Source organism: Octodon degus, unplaced genomic scaffold (genome assembly GCF_000260255.1).
Source record: "Octodon degus isolate 3935 unplaced genomic scaffold, OctDeg1.0 scaffold00147, whole genome shotgun sequence".
NCBI classification, from domain to species: Eukaryota; Metazoa; Chordata; class Mammalia; order Rodentia; family Octodontidae; genus Octodon; species Octodon degus.
Window position 1 is genome coordinate 1,454,560 of NW_004524723.1, and position 13,138 is coordinate 1,467,697.

The 13,138-nt window shown below is 46.2% G+C and overlaps 1 protein-coding gene across 9 annotated transcripts in view; it reads right to left on the reverse strand.

Moving 5' to 3' along the window:
- The window catches only part of Scn5a (sodium voltage-gated channel alpha subunit 5), a 94,143-nt gene that overhangs the window by 13,760 nt on the left and 67,245 nt on the right, over window positions 1–13,138 (reverse strand). For all 9 annotated transcript variants that reach the window (XM_004642154.2, XM_023702228.1, XM_023702227.1 and 6 more), the window contains 3 exons: window positions 11,611–11,731; window positions 10,634–10,788; window positions 1,879–2,052 (listed from right to left, as the gene is read on the reverse strand). In XM_004642154.2, coding sequence (XP_004642211.1) covers window positions 1,879–2,052; window positions 10,634–10,788; window positions 11,611–11,731 — 450 coding nt within the window. The remainder of the gene's footprint in view (window positions 1–1,878; window positions 2,053–10,633; window positions 10,789–11,610; window positions 11,732–13,138) is intronic.

Below are 13,138 nucleotides of genomic sequence, written 5' to 3' on the forward strand. Positions count from 1 at the left end.
TCACCTGTGGTGGTCTGTGGACATCCGCTCTGCTAGCCCCAACTTCCTTCAGATCTGCTCAGAAACCAACTTCTTGGGCTTACTCAGGCCAGATGTTCATGGCTGTGACCTACACCACCCACCTGTGCCACACCTCCTACTCCCTCCCCAGTTCCTTTTCCCCTATGCAAGGTCACCTTGTAACCTAAACTGACGTCTAATCAAGTTATTCTTTATGTTTGTTGCTAGCTGTCACCTCCACGTGGGCAGCTGTTTTTGTCTGTCTTGTTCTCTGAAATCTCTAGCACTTCCAACAGTGCTTGCGCATAACAGATGCTTAATGGTAGTGACTGAAAAAAAAAAAAAAAAAAGTGCACAGGCAGATGCTAGGAACATTCTCTTCTAGACTGAAGCCTGAGATCTTTCCCAGGTGGCATGGCCACTGCCAAGATATCCACTTCCTCTGCCATCTGTGGGCAAGGCCCTCCTTGTGGTGACGTCAGTGGCTTCTCCATAGGCCTGTCCTCCTCGCTCCCTGAATAGGAAGCACTGTGTGTCTTTTTCCCTACCTGGCTTCCGCTTGAGTTCCTCATGGTGGCATCCTCTTGGGGCTCCCACACTCTATTGGCCTGGCCTGGAGGGTGGTCCTCAGCAGTCCCAACTTCCCAAGAAACTGACGGAACAGCTGGGCAGGAAGCCCTAGGGTCCTTCCTTCACCTGGAGAGGCTTAATGGCCAGGCCAGGCTTCCCAGAGAGTCTAGAACCCTGTCTCCCAGTCCCCTGCTGTACTGTATACTATATCCAAGAACTGGGGTTACATTGGCCCAAGGACCTGGGATTGATTCTCTTGCATACTCGCTAGCCCATGTAGCCTCTCCTGCTGAGGAGACAACCCCCCCCTCCTACACACGCTTGGCAGCCCAGGCCTGCATCTAAACCAGATCTACCAGGGGCTGAGACCCTCCTTTGGCCTCTAAGTAGGATGTTGGAACTGAGGCTCTCCTGTGACCACAGCAAGGCCCCCTTATGGTGTGCAGAACTCATGTTGAAACTACACCTTCTGGGAAGTCCTTTGTAGCCTGCAGATCCTGACCCATACTCTGGGCTGCACGTGGGAGCCCTCAGATATGTGTGCCCTGGAACCCTCTGTACACTCCACTTCACTGCGACCCTCTGGGCCCTCCCCCTGGTGAGAACAGGTCTGAGAGCTCCCATTTGTCCCTGCACAGACCCCTGCTGCAGCCTGCACTCATCCTACATGATGCTCACAGTGCCCGTCCCATGTCACCTGCCACTGTAGTGCCCAGGCTGGCCACACTTCCCTCCTGCACAGGTGACCTCACTGGCCAGGTCCTCCCTGACTATACCTGCTCCCTGAGCCTGCCCTGCCCTTCCCCAGGCTTCTCCCCTCCAGTGCTCCAGAGCAGCACAGAGCCTCTGCACTGGCTGGCTGGGTTGGCCAGCCTGAAACACTTCTCAGTAACTCAGGAGAGGGCTGCAGTACAGATACATGTGCCTCCTCCTCTTCCGGCTACAAGAAGAAGCATGGCCCCTCATCCTCCCTGGCTCATGCCTGGCCAGAATTGCTTTCATACTATCTCTCCTAAAAGCAGGGGTTGTGGTCTCCATAGTGCTTCTGCTCTAAATACAGAATCTGAAGGATTTTTTTTTTTTTTTTTCTGGCTGAGGATGCCTTAAGGGCAGGTCTGGTAAGGCATGAGGATCTGGGGATCAAACCACAGAATTCTAAGCCTGACTGCTTTGCTTAAGCAGGCACTTAAACAACTGAGCTAATGGGTAGGCCCCCTAACTACAGGATCTGAAAGTCTATTTCTCCTTTTCCTTCCAGTCCAGGACCCTGAGGCCCGACCCCAGCTAGGACAACCCCCCCCCACTCACATCCACAATGAGGAAGTCTAGCCAGCACCAGGCGTTGGTGAAGTACTTCTTGAAGCCATAGGCCACCCACTTGAGCAGCATCTCCAGCACGAAGACGTAAGTGAACATCTTGTCAGCATACTCCAGCAGCACCTTGATGGTTTTGCGCTCCTCCAGGTAGATGTCCTCGAAGGCCTGTGGGCAGGGCAGACAGATGGGCACAGTGTCCTGGGTCTTGCAGGAGGCAGCAGGTCTAACAGTTGTGCAGCTGGGAGGGCAGGAACAGGGGTGCCAAGAGCACTTCCCAGGCAATGCTGGACTGGGACACCTCCTAGCTTGAGTCAGAACTGTTCCTAACAGTAGGCAGAGGATCAGGGCAGCAAGCATGCAACTCTTCCTTCATGTTAATGAGCAAGTGTCAGGTCTGGGCTGGTGTCCCTGAGTAACCTTTCTCAAAGATGTGGACATCCCATTAAAATCCAGAGAGGGCAAGCAGGCTCAACTCACTGCTTTCTGCCCAAGGCATGTAAAATGGTCTTTGCTTTCATTCTCTTCAAATAGTTACCTAATTTTCACGGGAAGTAATAATAGCCTCCAATTGTAATGACTGTTCCCCTTGGCAAAAAAGCTGTGAGAGTTGGTCTATAGTTGAACTGCAAATATGTGATCATGAACGAGAAACTGGGTGTGGTGGACTCACATTTGATCCCCAGTACTACATGCTATGCCAGCCCTGAAACAAAGTGGGGTAGTACATGCCTATGATCCCAGCACTGGGAGGCTGAGACAGGAGGATCACTACAAGTCTGAGCTATGTAGTGATACTTTGTACCCAATAAAAAAAATTTAAAAGGGCTGCCCCTATAGCTCAGTGCAAAAGGCTCGGATTTACTCATGTCAAACTTGCACCATCCTTAGTTACACACACACACACACACACACACACACACACACACACACAGATTTTAGGGATGAAATTTAAGAAATATAGGACTAGATGAAGTCGACTCTGTGGCAGGCCTCAGAATCCAAGAGTCAAGTCTTTAAAATGCTAGAAGTTGTAAGTTAGTCCCCATTTGCTTATTCTTGCCTCCACCCAATTTCTGAGCCAAAAGGGAGGTGCCCTGCTGCCTTGTCTTAAAGAGTTGCATGGTTCCTGAACGTTTCTCCTCCCAGGCATTCCTAAGGTCCCAGTCTAGGCAACTGAACACGTCACCGAGCTCCCAAGGGGCAGCCTCCTCCTGCCGCTCCCGGATCTCCCTGTATGGCTTCAGGGCCTTTGTGAGCCAAGAATGAGAGCAGCTCATGGTGCCTGGGGATGCACGGCAGAGGCACAGGTAATATACAGTGGCACCTCGGTTCACGAACTTAATTTGTTCCACAATTCTAGAGAAGACAGCCACGTTGCTGTTCCTGTGGGAAAGATGGCTGCTGTTGTGTTTGTCACCCAATGCAGCATCTGCAAACAAAAACAAAATTTTCCCAAATGCTTCTGTTTGCAAGTAAAATCATTTGCAAACAAAAGTGTTCATGAACTGAGGTTCCCCATATGGCTAAATGGGCCGGTGTAGACAGCACAGCAGTGTAATGTAGGCCCATACATGGACTTTGTGAGCTGTTGAGGTAAAAAGCAGGGTGTGTGTATAGGAACATGTATATAAATGTTCCTTAAATAAAAATGTGTATTTCCTACAAAAATATTTAATTTTTTTCTATATTACTTAAATATAGAAATTACAAGGGCTGGGGAGATAGCTCAGCAGCATAAGCGCCTGCCTGGGAAGCGCAATCCCCAGTACCCTCCCCCCAAAAGATTAACGTTTCTAACTCCATGACATCATTGTAACCACTGCTAGCCTGCAGGTGAACACTGTTCTTGACACTATGAACGTGTGTGCAAATGCATCTGCACTCACACAATCTTAGACACAATGTACTTTTCTAAGAGAGAATATCTGGGTTGAAACTGCTTCTTTTTTTCAATCTGTTGGGAACACTTATTCACTTGATGGTGTGAATACATACAATCACAATGATCCATCTTTCGAAAGGCTGTGTGATATTTCAGTATTTGTGTGCGCCAGCTAACAACCCTAGCAAGCACCTTTCCATTGTTTCTAGTTCATCTCAAGTAGACATGACTGTGGGGTTGCACAATGTGCTGGTGCTGATGGAAGATACATTTCTAGTGCTGGGTGTGGGTCAGAAGTGGCTTTCGGTACAGGCAGGGCACGGGACCCTGGAAGAGAATGCTGATGTACGTTCCATCCTCAGAGCACGAGCAGAGCCTCTCCTTGCCACCGAGCCACACTGGCCATGCTGGTCCTTTCCACTGTGCTGAGGCCAATGCACTGAAGTTGTACTCTGTCACCTTTTAATTTATCTCATTGAATAACACTTGGGTATGTGTGGCATCCCTTTTGCAGTTACCTGTTCCTATCCTTTGCCTATTTTTGAGTCCAGTATATTTGGAAACTATTGTTTTTTTGTTTTTTTTTACAAACTTTATCCTAGTTTGTTGTGGACCTTTAAACCTTGTTTGCTTTTGCTTACCATACCTCATTATCATTTATTATACCGCTTAATCTAGCTCCATTCAGTAAAAAAATCTCTGGTGTTATATTAAGAAAGCTCTTTCCAGCCAGGTGTGGTGGTGCACACCTATAATCCAGGCACTCTGGGAAGCAGAGGCAGGAGGATCACAAGTTCAAAAAGAACCTGGCCTACAGTTTTTTTTAAAAAAAGTTTTTGCTTTAATTGTTTATTACAATTTAAACATATTTTGATAAAGTACTCATTTTAATAAACTTTAATACTTCATTAATAACTAAAATCCACTGATAAGTCAATTTTGTTATATACCCCCATTTTGTATTTGTGTGTGTGTGTGTGTGTGTGTGTGTGTGTGTGTGTGTGTGTGTGTGTTAGGGATAGAACCCAAGGTTTTGTGCGTGCTGGGCATGGACTATACCACAGAGCCACACCTCCCAGTTCCTGGCCTGTGGTTCTGATGCTGTCTACTCCTAAATTAGTATCACGTGCCATTTCCCTGGACCTTTTTTTCTTTTTTTCCTGGACCTTTTTTTCAATCTTCAAGACAAACTTCAGCAATGTTTTGTCAAACATGTTCAAAATATGGTCGAAAATTTATTGTTACTCATGATGGCTTGTATCTAGATGTCCCCCCAAAGCCTGATAGGCTCACAGGCGGGGCTTTTCAGAGGTGGCTGGATCTAGGGAGTGTGAATATGGATTAAGGGCATGCAATAACTAAAATAATCCAGTGGAGCTAGTGTAGTTCTGGATGTAGATAACAGGACGGTCCTCCCCGTTGGGGGGCCTGTCGCTAGATGATATAAAAGTCCTGAAGACTCACTGCTCGCTGCTCCTGGCAGCCCTGCAATGGACTGCGCCTTCCTTGCCATGCTGCCTTGCCTTATGGACTGAAATCTCTACAAACTGTGAGTTGAAATAAACCTTTCTTCCTCAAATTCAATAGTTAGATTTAATGTTGACCTGGGGCAATTTGATTTGGTTCTTGTCCAATTCGGTTTGTGACCAGAATTGTAGAAAGAGTTAAGTTTGTGAACTGAGGCACCACTGTATTTATTCCAAGTTATTTTATACTTCCAGTGTCAGGAATATTTGAGAGATATTATTCATGACTAAGTGGTTTTTGTTGGTATAAAGCAGTAACAGCAAATGCTGGTGCTCACGGCATTTCAGGGGCTGGGGCAGGAAGACTGCAGGCTTGAACCTAGCCTGGGCATCTTAGTGACTTTGTGAGACCCCTTCTCAAAATAAAAGAAAAAATTTGAAGTGCTGGGAGTATAGCTTAGTTGCAAAGGCCTGCGTTTAATCTCCAGCATCACTAATAAAACAAAACAAAAGCAAAACACGGCATTTACCATGACAATTTCTTGTATGCTTATCTCATAAATGGCTAAATAATGTTTTTAATATTTTTTTCCTGTTTTTGCTTTTCTGGGGGAGGGCACCCAGTGCCTCACACATGCTACCACCAAGTGTCATCCCTAGCTTCCATTTCTATTATTGTTAAATCCTGCATTTATACTTGACTAATTGTACTGATTTCAGTTCTTCCATTTTCCAGTTTTTACACTATGTGTTTACTTTTCTTGATTAATTACACTTGTTTGGACTTGAAAACTCTTATTAAATAATGAACAACAGCTAAAGAGTAGGTAAATGATCCTTTTCATAGTCACAGCTTTAATGAAAACGTTCCAAGTGCTATGTTACTGATGAGGATAGTTAATTTGAGAGTTCTTCACTAAAGTAAGAGAATAGATTTTATTTGTATTTTGCCAGAGTTTTAGACAGGTATTCCTTAAAATAATTGTATATTTTTAAAAAATCTGCCCTATTTATATAGATTTTTAAATATGGCATCATAGTAATATACCTAACTCTGATATATTTGACCTTTTAAATATATTACTGGATCCTGTTTGCATGTATTATTGTCAAGATTTTTTTTTATTACTTCATAAGTATGGAGTATGAGGTATCAAAATTGACCTTTAATTTTTTTTTTGGATATACTTTAAGTCTTTAAAATCAACATTATATTTAGTAAGAATAATTTATGAACTTTCATGTTTTTTCTTTTTTCTTTTTAAAATTTTATTTATTTATTTATTTGGTACAGAGTCTCCCTATGCACCTCAGACTCACAGTGATCTCCCTGTCTCAGCTTCTCCACAGCTGGGATTACAGATGCGTACCACCACGGCTGGTTTCCGTGGCTGGCACAGTGCGCCTGGGGTTCTGGGGCTGGCATGGCATGCGACATTGGGGATCGAACCTGGGTCTTTGTGCTTGCCAGGCAGGCTCTTAGACTGCCCAGCTATCTCTCCAGCCCCATAGTTTTTCGTCTACTAGTATATTTTAAATAGGATTGCTTTGAATTTTTTTTCCTTAGGAATGTGAAAGGTTCCTTTAGGGTGTGAGAAATTAGCCCCAGTAGTTGTATCCATTTGTTTTCATTTTTGATGGCGGTAGCTTTGAAATTTTATACAAATTTATTCTTTACTTTCTAATTCATTATTTTATTTTTTCATTTCACCAATTATTTCCTTTAGTTTTCTTAAGATTATCATGTTATAGTTATAATTTCTTGAATTATTAACTTACTACATCCTTTTTACTTAATAAAAGTATCTATGGGGGCCGGGGAGATGGCTCAGCAGAGTAAGTGCTTCCCTGGCAAGCGCAAGGGCCTGAGTTCAATCCCCAGTTCCGCAAAAAAAAAAAAAAAAAAAAAAAAAAGTATCTATGAATTTTCCTCTTCTTATAGCATTGTCTGCATCCTATATATAGCATTCTTAAAATGTGCATTCCAGTTTTTACCCTCAGGCAGCTCAATTTTTGGTTGTATCTTTCTTATTTTCCTGTTCTCTAAGGTGGACAGAATTGTTTCAATTATTGTCTTTGATGATTATAGTACACTATAATTATTGGTCCATGAATAACCTTATTTATTTATTTATTTATTTAATGACTATCACAAAACTATTCTCTAACACAAAGTCTGTTCAAAAATCACTTTTTGATTTTGTTTCCTCGCCTTTTTTCTCCCTTTCCTCTCTCTCTCTCTCTCTCTCTCTCTCTCTCTCTCTCTCTGTAATGCTAGAGATTCCCAGGCCTCACACAAGGTGGATGAATGCTCTATCATTGAGCTACAACATCAGTCCCTATTTTTGATGAGGTTTTCTTGTCTGTAAAGCTCATTTAATAACACGACCTATCTCAGAGGATACTATTATTTGAGAATTAAATGAGCTAAAATTTATAAAATAGGTACCTAAGTCGGTATTTCACACATAATGTTACTCATGTGTTAGTTAATATTTTTATTATTCTGTTGATCAATTTTATTAACAGTGTATATTTTTAGGTCTTTCATTATTTTGTGTCATTTGACTTGTCAAAAACTCATGGAATCATGGCAAACTCTCCCAGTACTATTTGTACTGCTGTCGGTTTCTTCTGTTTCTTTCCCCAGTGGTTTTTGCTTCACATATTTAAGTGCTATGTAATCCTAAGAAATATTTACTACAGTTATTTTTTAGGATAACTTGGGCCTTCATTTTCTAATCTCAGGCTGAGACAGAGAACACTACAGGGACAAAGGACAAATTCCTGAACCCTTAACCTGTTACTTATTGGAGACATAACTTGTGTTTTCTCCTGAGGCAGTCAGGACCTTGGAAGCTGCTTTTGCTAACCAAACCAAAAAAAAAAAAAAAAAAGAAAAAACTAAATCAAACCAAACCAGTGACCTTTCACTTGGGCCTACAGAAGCTCAACACAAAACTTGACCTTCACTTGGTGTCTTTGTGAGTATGTTTCTCTGCATATGGAGATGTCAATCATTTAAAAAGTGTGGACAATTTCACAAATGACAAGATGACTTCGATATGTTAACCACGAAATATTGTGCCTGGGGTGGGGCCAGCTTGGCATGTACGCTTAGGGGTGGGGCCAACGCAGCAGGTGGTGATAGGGATTGAACCTGGGTCCTTGTGCTTACCTAAGTAGGCGCTTAGTCTGCTGAGCTATCTCCTGACCCTCCTGAGCATTTTGGATTGGGATATCCATCTGCATAACTATTTCATGGTTAACATTTCCAAGCCACTTTGTCATTTTTGAAATTGTCCTTTGGTTCCCATTCCTTTGCCATGCCATCGTCTCTAATTGTTAGGGTACAGAGGAGGCCCACTTAGATGTTAGCTGCTCAACCTCTTTAGGTCCAGATGTCTTTGTGCTGTCTTCCAGTTATGAGTCTCAGGAGGCTGAAATCCATTGTGAAGTCCTGGGAGACCTGTGCTCTGGCTAAAGATCCTGACTAGCCTGGAATCTCTCTGAATTCTCCACACTCAGTACAAACCACTAGTGCCCCCCAACTTCGAGAAGGGAGCCCACTCTCTCCTTTTGGGCAGTCCTGGAATAATCCTGATTCCTCCCCACCAACATTTGTCTCCTGGGTATTGGTAGCTGAGTGGCAGGTAGCTTCAACATTTGCTTCTGGTGACAAGAAAATATAACTGACTTTAAAACAAAATTCATTCAGAACCTTTTTCTTTTAAAAGATAATTTTATCCAGTTATATTTATTATTAAAGCATATTCAATCTTGCCTCTGCCATATTACCTTGTTTTCTGATTTTAATGCTTCTTGGTTGTTTCTTTTTCCTTCTCTTGTGTTGTAAGATCTCTAATTTCCTGAAATAATTTTTCCCCACAGCAACTTGGAAGGGATATGGTTTACTTTCTGTTAAACAAGTTTACAACTTTAAATAACACACGCAGACTTCTTTTTCCCAATATATCATTGACAGGGTTTTTAACAACAGCACTTGGCTGTCTATCCTGATTAGACTCACCAGACGCTTGCCAAAACTCCTCCTCACTTATGCCAGACTGAGAGTTTCCGCCACAGCCCAGGCTAAATGGCTTTGGCTGCCCTTGTTTGTGGCTGTTTCCAAACAAAAGTTGTTAACATATTGTCAAATCATCCTTCTTTGAAACATACAGATCTGGCTCTGGCTGCAGTGGTAAAACAGCAGGTGGGCTGCGAGTTGTGGCTTCAGGCCTACCCTGAGCCAGGGGAGGGGCAGTGCTGAGTGGAAAGAGAGACCCTGGAGTTTGGGACAGCTCCAGAGCTGAGGAAGGACAGTAGCAGGGCCTCCCTGTGGTTATTCCACAGAAGGAGGTCACATGGAGTGGAGGCATAGAGTTTTAGGTTAAAGTGCCCCTTTCCCACTCTGTGGGCTAAAGGTTTCCCAGTTCCCTCCTTCAAAACCCTGGCTGCCTCCCACTGGCTAAGAACTTTTCCATTTCTTCTCCTTATTTGACATCCATCTTTTCTACTCATTAGCACCTTCTATAACCTTCTCCTAGGCTGTCCCATGTCTTTCTAGAAGGGCTCTGACAGATCAGTACAGGGTGCTTGAAAGCTTGGGGCATCTCTGGAGGCTTCCCTGCTCCTCCTGGCCTCACCAACCTCTCTGTCCCCTGGAGTCCAGCTCCATCTTCTTTCTCCAGGGAGTCTCCTTGACCTCCTACTCATTACCCCCAGTTCTCCCTATCATTCTTGCTCAACTGTCTTGTGTCAATCTGTGACATCTCAAATACTTGGAGAATCTGATTTCCCCAGCTATACTGGAGCACCTGAGGCCAGGATTGTGGTCTCTTTTGTCTGTTGTTCTCCATGGCTTACAGGGCCAGACATAAGAAAAGCTAAGAAAAGAACCAATGGAACCAGTGGAAGGTCAAGACAAAGGACTCTGGAATCTGACTGCTTGGGTTCAAATGCCACATCTGGTGGCGGGATTTGGGGCAAGTTACTTGACCTTTTCACAAAGGTTGATGTAGGTGTTAAATATAACAATGTGTGAATGACATGGCCCAGCCTCCAGCCCATGGACTAAGTGGAGCCAATGTGATGTCAACTTGACAGAATACCTGACCCTGGTGATGTAGCTAGGTGTGTCACAGAGCCCCAGTGTGGGATGCTGGTGACTAGGGCAAAGCATGTCAAGAAAGAGGGCTGGGCACACGCTCTGGCTTTCATAAATGCTGTGGTTTTGAGAGTTTACAAGCTGCACTCTGCTACAGGGGCCTGGAGAGCATATTTTAAGCAGAGTCTCTGGCCTAGTTTCTGCCCTGGCTTTCTACCTGGAGGCCATCTTCCTGTGTCCTCCTCCTCCCTCCAGCCTGGCCTTCCCAGCCCTGCATCCCTAGGAGAGTACCAGTGCTCCACTGCTGAGCAGGATCATGAAGATGATGAACGTCTCGAACCAGCTGTGCTCCACGATGCGATAGCAGGTTTTGCGCAGTCGCCACCAGACCTTCCCGGGGGACTGTGTGGTGTCCACTGCACAGCAGGGACAGCGCCGGATGCAGCCTATGGAAAAGGGTGACATCAGGTCCAGCTTGGGCCCTTGTGAATACCCATCTGATGGCAGAAATCTGGGTGGTTGAGGGAATGGCTGAGGAAGGGGGTGGCGGGCAGGGTTACATGGTGGGTGGACCTAGTGTGGGGAGGCAGAAGGACATTCCCTGTAGGGCTCACACGCAGCCGGACGCACTAATACCCAGTGAGCAAGGGGACAGCCTGGCAGGTTTGAACAGGGGCGAGACTGGGGCTGACATGCTTTCAGCCTTTTCTCTGCTCATCTGGGAAGCCCTCTTCCTGAGGAAATGCTCAGGGACGCGGGTACTCTGTCCTAGCTCTTATCCATCTTTGCAATTTCTGAGTCTTGGGAGGGGCAGATCCAGAAGCGATAGTCCCAACTGCCATGCCACACGACAGGAAACGTACCACCAATTCCTAAAAGATGTCAGTCACTGACATGACCACACACATCTGCCCTGAGTGCTACTGAGGGCCTCCAGACCTTCCTGGGGTACAGCCTGGGGATGTAAGGCAAGTTGGGCTCCATTCCTGCTGAAGTGGGACCCTATCTTTGCTACATTTGTGCCACACATTACCCTGTATCACCAGGCCATGATGCTGCTGGAACTGCAGCTGCTCAGCCCTGCTCACCTGACTTGCTAAAACTACCATCACAGACAGATGGAGGAGACCTAGTGTCCCAGAGAAGTGGGGACAGAGGGAGGTTCCAGGTAGGGTCGGGGTAGACACAGTCCCAGATCCTTAGGGAGCTGCTGGTCCTCTGGGTGGTGTTGGCGCTGGGGCTGGGGCACAGGTCTACTGAGGTGGTACCTTCTGTGAAGCAGTCCTCTGGATCCTTGACATCCTCGCCAAGGTCGGGGATCTGCTCCAGGAGGTCCGCAGTGTTGGTCATGTCAGCTGTGCTACCTTCAGAGTAGCTGTCCTCATGGGTCTGTGGGGATGGCAGAGAGGTGGGAAGGATGAGGGTGTTAATCCAGGAGTGGGGGGGGTAGTTGGAAAGCCCATATCATCCTCCATGGCACATCCAGGGAATCTGAGGTTAGGGTAGGCAGCAGGAACCTGCTGCGGAGGCTGGGCCAGGATCACTGAGCCTAGGCTGACCTCAGGGTCCTTATGTCCATGGTTCTGGTCAGCTGGGGTTCAGGGCTGGGATGTGGAAGTGTGAAGGGCTCTGAACTCTGGCATGGGGTGCATCTGGGGACAAGCAGACGTGGGGCAGCAACAGGGATGCATGCTGGGACATGGATAGACATCCAGAAAAGTCAGAACCAGGATCACCGCACACAGAGCAGAAAGTTGGACATGCACCAAACAGGCCAGCAACCACCGTGCTTCTCCCTATTTTCCCCAGGGTACTGGGGTGACATGTGTACCTAAGACTGAGAAGATGCTGGACCCTGTCCTTCCTGGCCACCCGGGGTTGGCTGCCAAGACCTTGATCACCTGATTATGAGGAAGGGCTGTAGGATGTACTGCACCCAGATGTACCTGTGTGTCACCTGTGGGCAATGACCCGTGCAGGCCCCTCTATTGTGGAGCCTGAGCACCCACACCTTAGCTGATCCCTCTAGAACTCTCGACAGGGAGCTGCCATCCTGGGAAGGGCTGTGCAACTATCAATGCTCGGCAGGCCCTAGGATGACAGAGGGCTGCCTGCAGGCACAGGCAGAGGGCTCTTGCCCTGTTCCAGCTTCTTCCCTAGCCTCATTTGCTCCTGGCACGTCCTTTGGGGTCTCTCCTACGAGCCCCTCAACAGATCATCTGCACAGCAATCCCTGTCCTCCTAACTCCGATTCTGCTTCCAGGGAGCCCAGTGTGAAGGCAGGTGTGGGGGAAGGGGTCCTGTGAAGAAGTGAAGTCCCTCCTCTGCTTCCAGCCAGGCCCAGCTCTGCCTCAGTTGGCTGAACTGAACTTGGAGCAGCTGAACTGAACTACTGGGCACGGCTGTCCTTCTCAGGCCATATGACTTCTCTTCCCTTGACGAATGCCTCCACTGAGGTCTCCACATCAGCGCATCCATTTTCGAGGTTTTGATGAAAAAGGTCTTATTCTGGGGAAAGCAGGCCTGCTGCTGGGTCTGGACGGGGGTGAGGCTCTGCATTTTGTGGTCTGATGGCTTTGAGGCCTCTTGCTCTTCCCACCCCTGCTGGGCTAGGAAAGGGACATTTCTCAGCCCCTTTTAAAAGCCCCACAATAAACCAATCTGAGGAAAGGAATCAGGTTCATAATACATTTAAAGACCACATCCTCTCCTGGCACTTTTCAGTCTCTTCCCCATTTTCCTGTCCCCATGTGGCTCAAGGGTCAGACCATCACGGGGAGATAGTGACCAGCACAG